General features: G+C 47.4%; 2 protein-coding genes across 5 annotated transcripts in view; both read left to right on the forward strand.

The window, feature by feature from the left end:
- Positions 1-3,012, forward strand: part of LOC140404565 (uncharacterized) — a 53,946-nt gene extending 50,934 nt beyond the window's left edge. Inside the window, exons 5-6 of the mRNA XM_072493166.1 lie at positions 855-973; positions 2,974-3,012. Coding sequence (XP_072349267.1) covers positions 855-973; positions 2,974-3,012 — 158 coding nt within the window. The remainder of the gene's footprint in view (positions 1-854; positions 974-2,973) is intronic.
- The window catches only part of LOC140404658 (mucin-3A-like), a 192,943-nt gene that overhangs the window by 31,576 nt on the left and 147,471 nt on the right, over positions 1-13,896 (forward strand). For 3 of the 4 annotated variants that reach the window (XM_072493282.1, XM_072493281.1, XM_072493284.1), the window contains exons 3-5: positions 855-973; positions 4,246-4,304; positions 5,532-5,671. In XM_072493282.1, the coding sequence (XP_072349383.1) occupies positions 4,246-4,304; positions 5,532-5,671 (199 nt within the window). In that variant the 5' untranslated portion in view covers positions 855-973. Of the gene's footprint in view, positions 1-708; positions 809-854; positions 974-4,245; positions 4,305-5,531; positions 5,672-13,896 lie in introns of those variants that run through there. The other variant, XM_072493285.1, reaches the window with a different exon arrangement.

Consider the following 13,896-nt stretch of genomic DNA (forward strand, 5'->3'; position numbering starts at 1 on the left):
TCCTTCACTGTCGCTGGGTCAAAATCCTAGAACTCCCTCTCCGACAGTAATGTGGGTGCACCTACACCACATGGGACTGCAGTTCAGGATAGATAATCACCACCTTCTCATGAGCAATTAGGGATGTACAATAAATCCTCGCCTAGCCAACGTTGCCTACATCCCGTGAAAGAATACATTTTTAAAAATGAACTTGTCGTGACACAGCAATCCCCCATATCTATCCTTAAAAAGTACAATCCTGATTACAGCAACTCTCCACATTAAAAAATTCTTATCGCTCCCTAGAATTTTCTCTTAAATCTCTCGTCACTGGGTCTGCCTTTCTCTCAGTTTTTTTTCTATCTTCACCATCAAAACTTCAAAATTTTGTTCACCTCTATTTGATCTTCCCATAACCTTCTCTGATTGAAAGAGATTAATCTCAGTTTCTCTGATCTAATCACATCATTTAAATCCTTAATCTCGTCTCAGTCTTACTTCGATTAATGAAATTAACAGGGTGAATCACTCTTCCATATTTCTTGTTTCTTTGTACAGCTCTAACTTTCTTCAGAACTTTTACAAAGGTCTCTTTACACTCCATCTCTTCTTGTTCCCTTCTTGCCAGCTTGGGTCTGAGGCTCTTTGGGCTTAGCTAAGTGGGGGGACGTGTACTTTGAGGGAGAGAATGCACACTCCAGACCACATATCCAGAAACTAAAGTTGCGGGGACCTTTCTCAGCAGCTTTTATTGCTGAATCAGAAATAGAGTTTGGTGCTTGCACATGAGGAACTGTAAAATAATTCTCCTGAGCATCCATCTCAGGTAAGATTTTGCCTGATTAATGACACTGTATTGTGATGTTTTACAGAAAATGTTGAAGCCACTGTCAATGTTTCTGTCCGAATAACAAGTCAAAAGTATTCGGACAACCTAAAGGACAACACATCTGATACATTCAAAACGTTTTCACTTGACTTTGAACAACAGGTTGGTCCCCAGAACTCCAGCTGTGATCTTGTATCAATTCAACATTACTTCCTTGCTTTCACATGCATTGCCCCTATACAACCGCATTTGACTTTTTCAAAGCTTTTTCTGCCGTAATTCTCCCAGTCCGTTGAGCTGAATTTTGTGACGCCCTCCTCATTGCATATTTCCTAGCGGCGCAGGCAGCTCGACATTGGCCGTTGGTGGGGTGTTCCAATCCCGTCAATGTCTACGGTGCTTTGCATGGTTCACGAGTCCCACTGAGGGTGTCCGCCTTCGGCCGGACTGTAAAGTCCCACCCCTGACTTTTCTCTTTCAACAAGATATGCCAATTCATGTTTCGCTACATTGAATGTTAGTTGCCAACTATCCACCTATCCACTAACCTATCTAAACCTGTCATTCATTTTCCTGTTATTACTAATTTGCATTTATCATATTCTAATATTATTCATTTCGTGCCTCGCTTCAAATATTTCTTCATGAAAAGAAATAGACATACATTTTTAGACTCAATCCATCTCTTCACCAAAGCAGTTCTATTTACGTTAATATCATTGATCTTAACCTGCACTGAAATCTCTCAGGTGGTCTTCCGAATATCTATGGAGAAAACAAACAGCCCATTCCCGTACATAATTATTTTGTGGAAAAAAAGTAGTTAATAAAAGTTAAGTGAATCAGACCAAATTCAAGGTGTTCTTCTAAACTAACTCATTCATGGTGGCACAGTGGTTCGCACTGCTACCTCACAGCACTAGGGACCTGGGTTCAATTCCAGCCTTGGATGACTGTCGGTGTGGAGTTTGCACGTTCTCCCCGTGTCGGCGTGGGTTTCCTCCGGGTGCTCCGGTTTCCTCCCACAGTCCAAAGATGTGCAGGCTAGATGGACTGGCCATGATAAATGGCCTCATAGTGTCCAGGGATGTGCAGGGGAGTGCTTTCTGCACTATGATTGATTGAAATGGTCAAATGTATTATGGACTCAAAAGTACTCACAACCAAGATAAACTGCTATCGCTTTCACCTATTTCATAGAATTTTTATCATAGAATTTACAGTGCAGAAGGAGGCCATTCAGCCCATCGAGTCTGCACCGGCTCTTGGAAAGAGCCCCCTACCCAAGGTCAATACCGCCACCCCATCCCCACAACCCAGTAACCTCACCCAACACTAAGGGCAATTTTGGACACTAAGGGCAATTTATCATGGTCAATCCACCTAACCCGCACATCTTTGGACTGTGGGAGGAAACCGGAGCACCCGGAGGAAACCCACGCATACACGGGGAGGATGTGCAGACTCCGCACAGACAGTGACCCAAGCCAGAATCGAACCTGGGACCCTGGAGCTGTGAAGCAATTGTGCTATCCACAAGGCTACCGTGCTGCCCTGAATGTATGTCACCCTCCATTTCATTGGCATTATTCCTGTCCCAAGTGTCACCTATCATCAGTGTAGCTGGGTGAAAATGGGCATGGACGGGAGATTCTCACAGTGGTTCCCCCAGAAATTCAGCACACTATTGTTATGAACAGAATTGATGTAGTCCCCTCCAATCAAAATGTTTTTTTATGTCACGCGACTGTATTTCCTTACCCTCACAGTGATTTTCCCCAATGTAAAATAAATTCCAGCAGCTGGCTTTTTGAGTTTTAAAAATAAAGAAGGTTATTTATTATCATACACTTGCCCTAGATGCTTAAAGCGTAAAATCAGAATAATCCACCTCACCCACAGTATCATATACTTAAAGATATTAAAGCCATAATTATAAGAATGTAATTTATTACTCGGTATCTATGTCAATCCAGACCTGATGTATTCTTAGTTAAGTTGATAATTTAGTTGGAGAGAAGGTCTTTTAGAAACAAAATCTCTTGGATACAAAAAACAGGAGATTAATTCTCGGGTGTACATTTAAGCCGGATTAAATACAATACTTTGGCAACATTGGAAAGCATTCCGTTATGATGGTTCAGCTGTTTCTGGTGTTTCAGATATTTATTGGTGGATTTGCTTTGTTCAGTGTCATGTGAGAGTCCCTTTAAGAAAAGTGTGTTTTATCAAATAGCTGCAGTGATGTCATTGTGTGGGTGGAGTTGGAATGTGATCCTGCTGTTTATTTTCGTTTTAAGCTGGAAGCTCTTTTTGGCTCTGTGTTTTAGTTTTGTTTTCAGTTGGAGAGCTGCATTCAAATCAAGCAGATGTGTATTGGCTCTCTCTCTCTGCATGCTAAAGAATCTCTCCAGATCACTTGATGATTTCAAAGTAATACCTGTATCTATAGAGAATTCAAACCTACTGTCTTTGTTAAAAAGTGGTTTGGCTTATGGATGCTGTTAGGAAAGTTACTAAGGGTTGCCTACAGAGTACTGTATCTTTTTTTTTGGGGGGGGGGTTATCAATGTTGGTGGTTGGTAAAATATTTACTGTGGGTTTATGAAATGTTAACTGGATTCATAGAATAAACATTGATTTTGTTTAAAAATACTTTTAGTTCTCTGTTGCATCACACCTGTAAAGTGGGCCCTTGTGCTCCCCATAACCAAAATCTATTCAAAGTTGTGGGTCAGGTGAACTCCATGATATACTTTGGTGTTCTCTAAACCTTGGCCCAGAACAAATTTTGTATTATACGGTATCCCTGAAAGCTAGTTTTAGTCACATGACAGCAGGATTAACACTTCTAGGGTCCAGACCACCACATTACATTGGCAGTTGCGAATGGTCATTCACTCCTTTCTCTGTCCCGCCTTGAGCTCACATATTCCCCATTGTTGACTATGGCATTTGGAGACCAACAATCGAGAGATCCCATATTCTTCAAAGCCTGAGTCATCCTTAAACAGAGTTAAAACTTTGCAGGTGACTGAACAGTGCCTTTATTCAGGACGATGTTTAACTAAACACTGGCCACATAATTCATTCGTGTCCACAGTTTAAATGCCCACAGTTACAAGTTAAATTACAGCCATCTTAAAAGGTTTGTTTCACAAAGTATTATATTATAGTCCATAATATCCAAGATCCTCATGGAAGTACTGAGCATGACACAATGAGGAGGGCATGAGGTGTTGGGGGTGAGAGCATTTCCCAGAATCTCCACATAGATGGAAGTTTTTCTGGGGGGTTGGGAAGAAATATTAATTCATCTGACAAATTCTGAGCAGCCATAACATTGTCTTGACTCTGATTTGTTGAAACTAAATGTACATTTAATACAGGAACATTCACAATTCTCTGATTCTTTTTCTCTCTCTCTGTTCAAGATGGACATTATTTACGACGACATAGATGGATACAAAGGAGTGAAGATTACAAGCATAAGGTAACATTGTTTCAGTTTGTAGCTCCCTGGGTGCTTCAAAAAACTCTTAATCACAAGCTGCACATTGTCATTACTAGTATCAGGAAAAGAAAAGAGTCAATGTTATCATGCATCTTTCACATGACCCCACCCACCACTTGTTGTCCTCCTTACACCCTACTTGCCAACTCACACAGTATCCACCAAGGGAAGACTTCAGGTGCCTTGGTGAGATGAAATAAAATACCGTTCGAAGTTTCTATTGCAGGCTTCACTAGATTAAAAAAGACTCTCATTGATAAATGCCTTCAAGCACATAATCCCTTATAAAAACAAACATTTTGTTTCATAGCTACATGTCAAAGATAGTGAATGTCTTTCGAGTCACTTGGAGCTATAAGATTCTAAACTTGCAGACCCCCCAATGTGACAATGATCGATTATGAAAGCAGTCCAAATAGCACTTGTTCCTCTGTCGACAAACAGTAAAATAGCAAGCACCCTTTTTTTTAAACTGCAGGCTGAATGGTTCCTTTCAAACATTTTAAGAGACTTGGGGATTTAGATGACTCGGCAACTTGACAGAGCTTATCCACATTTTACACATATTCATGTCAACTTTTAACAGTCCCAAAGGGCACCTGTGCCCTTGCAAAGAGATGCCTTACCTCTGCCATCGGGGTACCTAACCACTCTCTAAGGGGTACCTGACGGTACCTGACCTCTTCAAAGAACTCCACCAAGTTCGGATGTATTTCTCAAATGTTTAAATAGCACGAGCCATGTTTTGGAAATTCTAGTAATCAAAAATGTTTCTGTTCAATGCCAGCTGCACTTATAGAGGTAGATGGTGAAAGTACATCTCGCCGTGGCAAATATGGTGGGTACCAAGTTCAGGGGTGGGACTTCCAGAATTGGCCCTCTGGTGCTATTTTGATGAATGTATGGAACCTTTCTCTCCTTACAAGAATTCAGACCATCGAATTTGGTTCCAAATCAAGGCTAACGTTCACATGCAGCACTGAAATTGAGCTGATGGAGAAAATATTAAGCTTAGGTTGCAGTTTTCTTGACAGTGATGGTTTTACGGTATTCTCGAAGAACACCCAGAGCCTTATTTTAGCCAACATTCCACTCCATTATACAGCAAAAGAGATGCTTTTGGACAGTTATCCAGCCAATGCTCAGTGTTTGTGAGCCAGGAGTGAAATTTCAGTAGGTTTAAAGTGCCTTATTTTTGCTCCATAGGAATGGCAGCATCATTGTTGATCATGATGTAATCATCACCGTAACCGATTCAGAAGAGTTTTCTCCAGACTATCTTGCTGAGACGGTTAAAAAAATTGAAAAAAGTCTGAAAAATACAACTTGCACCAATTCAACAGGAGGTAGGAGTTAAACCTGAAGCCCCAAGTGTCTGAGGTGATAGCCTTTAAAATAGGTGTGTAATGGTCTTTTCTATCTAAACTGCTGTGTATGCTCTGGCAGCATTTTATGGAATAGTGCAGAGGAAGCTTTACTGTATCTAATCTGTGTTGAATCTGCTTCGAGTAAGCAGAGTCCAGTGAGTCCAGCACCCTCTCGGTTCAATGTCTTCAGCTGCAGCAAGTGCAGCAGAGGCTGTGATGCCAATGTTGGACTCCTGGGCCACACTCGGCGATGATTAACACAGAGTTAACACAAAAGCACAAACCACTGCCATATGAAACAAATATCTGCTATTGCTCATCAGACGTGCCCTGGGAGTGTTTGATGGGACACTATAGAGAGAATTGAGCTCTGTACGTAAACTGTACCGTATCTTCGCTTTGGGTGTTTTGACAGTATAGTATGGCAGTATAGAAGGAGCTTTACCCTGTATGTAACCCCGTGCTGTACCTGTCCTGGGAGTGTTTGATGGAGACAGTGCAGAGGGAGCTTTACTCTGTATCTAACCCTGTGCTGTACCTGTCCTGGGAGTGTTTGATGGGGACAGTGTAGAGGGAGCTTTACTCTGTATCTAACCCCGTGCTGTACCTGTCCTGGGAGTGTTTGATGGAGACAGTGCAGAGGGAGCTTTACTCTGTATCTAACCCTGTGCTGTACCTGTCCTGGGAGTGTTTGATGGAGACAGTGTAGAGGGAGCTTTACTCTGTATCTAACCCCGTGCTGTACCTGTGCTGGGAGTGTTTGATGGGAACAGTGTAGAGAGAGCTTTACTCTGTATCGAACCCCGTGCTGTACCTGTCCTGGGAGTGTTTGATGGGGACAGTGTAGAAGGAGCTTTACTCTGTATCTAACCCCGTGCTATACCTGCCCTGGGAGTGTTTGATGGGGACAGTGTAGAGGGAGCTTTACTCTGTATCTAACCCCGTGCTGTACCTGTCCTGGGAGTGTTTGATGGGGACAGTGTCGAGGGAGCTTTACTCGGTATCTAACCCCGTGCTGTACCTGTCCTGGGAGTGTTTGATGGGGACAGTGTAGTGGGAGCTTTAATCTGTATCTAACCCATGCTGTACCTGTGCTGGGAGTGTTTGATGGGGACAGTGTAGAGGGAGCTTGACTCTGTATCTAACCCCGTGCTGCACCTGTCCTGGGAGTGTTTGATGGGGACAGTGTAAAGGGAGCTTTACTCTGTATCTAACCCCGTGCTGTACCCGTCCTGGGAGTGTTTGATGGGGACAGTGTAAGGGGAGCATTACTCTGTATCTAACCCATGCTGTACCTGTGCTGGGAGTGTTTGATGGGGACAGTGTAGAGGGAGCTTGACTCTGTATCTAACCCATGCTCTACCTGTCCTGGGAGTGTTTGATGGGGACAGTATAGAGGGAGCTTTACTCTGTATCTAACTCCGTGCTGTACCTGTCCTGGGAGTGTTTGATGGGGACAGTGTAGAGGGAGCTTTACCCTGTATGTAACCCCGTGCTGTACCTGTCCTGGGAGTGTTTGATGGGGACAGTGTAGAGGGAGCTTTACTCTGTATCTAACCCCGTGCTGTACCTGGCCTGGGAGTGTTTGATGGGAACAGTGTAGAGGGAGCTTTACTCTGTATCTAACCCCGTGCTGTACCTGTCCTGGGAGTGTTTGATGGAGACAGTGTAGAGGGAGCTTTACTCTGTATCTAACCCATGCTGTACCTATCCTGGGAGTGTTTGATGGAGACAGTGTAGAAGGAGCTTTACTCCGTATCTAACCCCGTGCTGTACCTGCCCTGGGAGTGTTTGATGGGGACAGTGTAGTGGGAGCTTTACTCTGTATCTAACCCCGTGCTGTACCTGTCCTGGGAGTGTTTGATGGGGACAGTGTAGAAGGAGCTTTACTCTGTATCTAATCCCGTGCTGTACCTGCCCTGGGAGAGTTTGATGGGGACAGTGTAGAGGGAGCTTTACTCTGTATCTAATCCCGTGCTGTACCTGTCCTGGGAGTGTTTGATGGGGACAGTGTAGAAGGAGCTTTACTCTGTATCTAACCCCGTGCTGTACCTGCCCTGGGAGTGTTTGATGGGGACAGTGTAGAGGGAGCTTTACTCTGTATCTAACCCCGTGCTGTACCTGTCCTGGGCGTGTTTGATGGGGACAGTGTCGAGGGAGCTTTACTCTGTATCTAACCCCGTGCTGTACCTGTCCTGGGAGTGTTTGATGGGGACAGTGTAGAAGGAGCTTGACTCTGGGCGGGATTCTCCCCTACCCAGCGGGTGAAGACCATGGCGAAGGTGGAAGAAAAAGAGTGCCCCCATAGCACAGGCCCGCCCGCGGATCGGTGGGCCCCGATCGTGGGTCAGGCCACCGTGGGGGCACACCCCGGGGACCCCGGTGCCCGCCCGCGCCGCCTGCTCCCGCTGGTAAGGTAGGTGGTTTAATCCACGCCGGTGGGAGAGGGTTGACAGCGGCGTGACTTCGGCCCATCGCGGGCTGGAGAATCGCCGTGGGTGGGCCCGCCGATCGGCTCGGCGCAATTCCCTCCCCCGCCGAATCTCTGGTGGCGGAGAATTCGGGTCACGGTGGGGGCGGGATTCACGGCAGCCCCCGGCGATTCCCCGACCTGGTGGGGGGTCGGAGAATCCCGCCCTCTGTATCTAACCCATGCTGTACGTGCCCTGGGAGTGTTTGATGGGGACAGTGTAGAGGGAGCTTTACTCTGTATCTAACCTCGTGCTGTACCTGTCCTGGGAGTGTTTGATGGGGACAGTGTAAAGGGAGCTTTACTCTGTAACTAACCCCGTGCTGCACCTGTCCTGGGAGTGTTTGATGGGGACAGTGTAAAGGGAGCTTTACTCTGTAACTAACCCCGTGCTGTACCTGGCCTGGGAGTGTTTGATGGGGACAGTGTAGTGGGAGCTTTAATCTGTATCTAACCCATGCTGTACCTGTGCTGGGAGTGTTTGATGGGGACAGTGTAGAGGGAGCTTTACTCTGTATCTAACCCGTGCTGTACCTGTCCTGGGAGTGTTTGATGGGGACAGTGTAGAGGATGCTTTACTCTGTATCTAACCCCGTGCTGTACCTGTTCTGGGAGTGTTTGATGGGAACAGTGTAGAGGGAGCTTGCCGCTGTATCTAATCCCATGCTGTACCTGTCCTGGGAGTGTTTGATGGGAACAGTGTAGAGGGAGCTTGACTCTGTATCTAACCCGTGCTGTACCTGCCCTGGGAGTGTTTGATCCCATGCTGTACTTGTAATGGGAGTGTCCCTTTAAGAAATGTTTTTGTCTTATCACATGGCTTCAGTGATGTCATTTTATGGGTGGAGCTGAGCTGTGGCTCTGAGGTTTGGTTTACTTTCACTTTCAGTTTTGACTGGTGTGGACTACAGACAGAGAAAATAAGTGTTTTGTCCTGAATCTCTCTATTTTTACTTTAAACAATTGTTCCAGAAAACCCACCATTAATTATAGCTACCTGCTTTGGTAACTTAAAAGGTATAGTTTGTTTTCCGGAAGGGGTTAAACCTGCTGTTGAAACGGGGTCAGAATCTCAGGGAAAGCCAGACTTAGGTGCATACGAACTAATGCCTGAAGCCTGCAGACAAAGGTTTAGAAATTTAAGGAAAGAACCTGGCCAAACATACATAGAGTTTGAAAGGATCAAACAAATAGGTGGATAAGGGCTTTGAAAATAGACCAAACGTATGAAGCTCATAGAGAAATGATAATTTTGGAGGAGTTTGAAAATTCAATTCCTGATGTTGTGAGAACTCACGTGGAAGAGGAGAGGGTTAAAACTGCAAGATTAGCAGCAGAAATGGCAGATGATTTTGAATTAGTTCATAAATCAAAGTTTGGTTTCCGACATCAGTGTCAGCCTGTGAGGGATAGAAACTGGGGGAAAGAGAAATACTCAATTGGTAAAAGTAAAGGGGATCTGATAGGAGATAATAAGGATAGTGTACCTCAGATTAAAAAAGAAATCCAGGAGGCTGGAAGAGAAATGAAAAGTTTCAGTTGTTTTTACTGTAATAAATTAGGCTTTGTAAAGTCACAGTGTTGGGGGTTGAAGAAAAGCACTGTTCCGTTATATAAGGTGAGGTTGGAGAGTCCAGTAAAGAGTGGTGAAGTAATAGTCAGAGTCATGGAGAAACTATCTTGTCAGCATGGTAGCACAAGTGATTAGCACTGTGGCTTCACAGCACCAGGGTCCCAGGTTCGGTTCCCCCCTGGGTCACTGTCTGTGCGGAGTCTGCACGCTCTCCCGATGTCTGCGTGGGTTTCCTCCGGGTGCTCCGGTTTCCTCCCACAGTCCAAAGATGTGCAGGTTAGGTGGATTGACCATGATAAATTGCCCTTAGTGGCCAAAAAGGTAAGGAGGGGTTTGTGGGGATAGGTGGAAGTGAGGGCTTAAGTGGGTCGGTGCAGACCCCATGGGACGAATGGCCTCCTTCTGCACTGTATGTTCTATGTTCTATGTTCTTGTCCAGGAATACAGTTTATCTTGGGTAATGATATAGCTGGATTGATGGTGGGAGTGGTGCCCACTGTGGTTAATAAGCCAGTGGAAAATAAAACAACTGAATTGTTGAAGGACGAATATCCTGGGATTTTTCCGGATTGTGTAGTAACAAGGTCGCAAAGTCACAGGTTAAGACAAGAGGAGAAATCAACGAGTGAAGATAAAGTTGCAGTGCAATTATCAGAAATGATTTTTGATCAGATGGTTAGAAAAGAATAAGAACAGGTGGAGGATGAGGCAGATATTTTTAGTTCAGGGAAGTTGGCAGAGTTACAACAAAAAGATATAGAAATAAAAAGGGTGTATCAGAAAGCATACACGGAAGAGGAATCTGAGTGTGTACCAGAATGTTATTACGTTAAAAATGATGCCTCGACTTCCGGGTGCGGCGATGACCAGCTAAGTCGCACGTTTCGGCACCTCCCGTTTTAACGGACTTTTGGGCTCTTATCGGGAGCCCCAACGGCAATTTTCGAAGGCTAAACCCACTGTGAGGCGACATAGAAGGGAGTCCCCCCGGATGTGAATGGACAGAAGAGATAATAGTGGCCAGATTGCGGAGGATCCTCTGGAGCAGCGGCAAAGAAGGGACGTGAGAAGCAAGATGGCGGCGGAGGGAGGCCAGTTGGTATGGGGCCTGGAACAGCAGGAGTTCCTCCGGCGATGTGTGGAGGAGTTCAAGAAGGAGGTGCTGGCGCCGATGCTGCAGGCGATTGAGGGGTTAAAGGAGGCGCAGAAGACCCAAGAGATGGAGCTCCATGGAGTGAAGGCAAAAGCTGCCGAAAATGAGGACGAGATACAGGGCTTGGTGGTGAAGACGGAGACGCACGAGGCACTGCATAAGAGGTGTATGGAGAGACTGGAAGCCCTGGAAAATAGCTCGAGGAGGAAGAACTTAAGAATCTTGGGTCTTCCCGAAGGGGCAGAGGGAGCGGACGTTGGGGCGTATGTGAGCACGATGCTCCATACCTTAATGGGAGCTGAGGCCCCGACGGGTCCCCTGGAAGTGGAGGGAGCGTATCGAGTCCTCGTGAGAAGACCAAAGGCAGGAGAAATACCTCGAGCAATAGTGGTGAGGTTCCACCGCTACAAGGACATGGAGATGGTCCTGAGATGGGCGAAAAAGACACTGTATTCCTGGACAAGAACATAGAACATACAGTGCAGAAGGAGGCCATTCGTCCCATGGGGTCTGCACCGACCCACTTAAGCCCTCACTTCCACCTATCCCCACAAACCCCTCCTTACCTTTTTGGCCACTAAGGGCAATTTATCATGGTCAATCCACCTAACCTGCACATCTTTGGACTGTGGGAGGAAACCGGAGCACCCGGAGGAAACCCACGCAGACATCGGGAGAGCGTGCAGACTCCGCACAGACAGTGACCCAGGGGGGAATCGAACCTGGTGGGAGAACGCGGTGATCCGCGTGTATCAGGATTGGAGTGCGGAGGTGGCAAGAAGGAGGGCGAGTTTCAATCGGGCCAAGGCGGTGCTCCACAAGAGGAAAGTGAAGTTCGGAATGTTGCAGCCGGCAAGACTGTGGGTTACACACCAGGGTAAACACCACTACTTCGAGACGGCAGAAGAGGCGTGGACATTTATTGAAGAGGAGAAGTTGGACTAGATTGGAGAAAGAGTGTTTGAAATGAAGTAGTGAGGTGGTGGCAAGGGACTGTGAATCAGATGGGGGAAAATTTTCTTTCCCCTCGAAGGGGTGGGGACACGAAGAAATGTGGGCGCCGGTGGGGAAGGGGAGGGGGAAGGAGAGAGGGAGCTGCGCCATCAGGGGCAGGGCCGAGAGGGAAGCGCGGGCTTTGTTCCCGTGTTATGGAAATTGTGGCGGGAAAAGGGGGCGCAGGAAGGAGGGGGCCTCACATAACGGGAGGCTAAGGATAAACGGAAGAAGCCGAGGTCAGCCAGAGTTTGCTGACTTCCGGAAGCAATATGGGGGGAGCAACTAAGCTAGAGAGGGATCTAGCGGGGGGGGGGGGGGGGGGGAGTGGGGGGGGTGGGGGGGTTGGGGGGGGGGGTGGCGGTTAACTGGGTTGCTGCTGCTAAGGGGAAGGGGGAGCTGTTATGGGATGGTCGGGACGGGAGGGCGCCGTCGGGGGGATAAGCGGGTGCGTGGGAACCGGGTGAGGAGCTGGTCTAAAAAAGGGGATGGCTAGTCGACGAGGGGGGGTGGGTAAAGAGCCCCCCAACCCGGTTGATCACGTGGAACGTGAGAGGGTTGAATGGGCCGATTAAGAGGGCAAGGGTACTTGCGCACCGAAAGAAGCTAAAGGCAGACGTGGTCATGCTTCAGGAGACGCACCTGAAACTGGCGGATCAGGTCAGATTAAGAAAAGGATGGGTGGGACAGGTATTCCACTCGGGCTTGGATGCGAAAAATAGAGGGGTGGCAATACTGGTGGGGAAATGGGTATTGTTTGAGGTGAAGACCATAGTGGCAGACAGTGGGGGTAGATACGTGATGGTGAGTGGCAGATTGCAAGGTGAGACGGTGGTGCTGGTGAATGTATATGCCCCGAACTGGGATGACGCGAACTTTATGAAGCGTATGTTGGGGCGCATCCCGGACCTGGAGATGGGAAAGTTGGTAATGGGGGGGGACTTCAACGCGGTGCTGGACCCAGGGCTGGACCGGTCCTGATCTAGGACCGGGAGGAGGCCGGCAGCGGCCAAGGTGCTTAGGGGCTTTATGGAGCAGATGGGAGGAGTGGATCCCTGGAGATTTACTAGGCCAAGGAGTAAAGAGTTTTCCTTCTTCTCCCATGTCCACAAAGTGTACTCCCGGATAGACTTCTTTGTCCTGGGAAGGGCGCTGATCCCGAAGGTGGCAGGAACGGAGTATTCGGCTATAGCCATTTCAGACCATGCTCCACATTGGGTAGATCTGGAAGTAGGAGAGGAAAAGGAACAGCGCCCACTCTGAAGATTAGATATGGGACTGTTGGCGGACGAGGGGGTATGTGTAAGGGTGAGGGGATGTATTGAAAGGTACCGAGAGATTAATGATGACGGAGAGGTCCAGGTGGGAGTGGTCTGGGAGGTGCTGAAGGCGGTGGTTAGAGGGGAGCTGATCTCCATAAGGGCCCATAAGGGGAAACAAGAGGGTAAAGAAAGGGAGAGATTGTTGAGGGAGATTTTGAGGGTGGATAGGCAATATGCGGAGGCTCCAGATGAAGGGCTATACAGGGAAAGACGGAGATTGCACACGGACTTTGACTTGTTGACCACGGGTAAGGCGGAGGCACAATGGAGGAAGGCACAGGGAGTGCAGTATGAATATGGAGAGAAGGCGAGCCGGCTGCTGGCCCAACAACTTAGGAAGAGGGGGGCGGCGAGAGAGATCGGAGGGGTTAGAGACGAGGATGGAAAGATGGAACGGGGAGCGGAGAGGGTGAACGGGGTGTTTAAGGTATTTTACGAGAGGTTATATAAGGCTCAACCCCCGGAAGGGAAAGAGGGAATGATGCGTTTCCTAGACCAGCTGGAGTTCCCGAAGGTTGAGGAACAGGAGATGACTGGACTGGGAGCGCAGATTGAGGTGGTAAAAGGAATTGGGAACATGCAGGCAGGGAAGGCCCCGGGACCGGATGGGTTCCCGGTGGAGTTCTATAGGAAATACGTGGACCTGCTGGCCCCACTTCTGATGAGAACCTTTAATGAGGCTAGGGAAAGGGG

Source organism: Scyliorhinus torazame, chromosome 31 (genome assembly GCF_047496885.1).
Source record: "Scyliorhinus torazame isolate Kashiwa2021f chromosome 31, sScyTor2.1, whole genome shotgun sequence".
Lineage (NCBI taxonomy): Eukaryota > Metazoa > Chordata > Chondrichthyes > Carcharhiniformes > Scyliorhinidae > Scyliorhinus > Scyliorhinus torazame.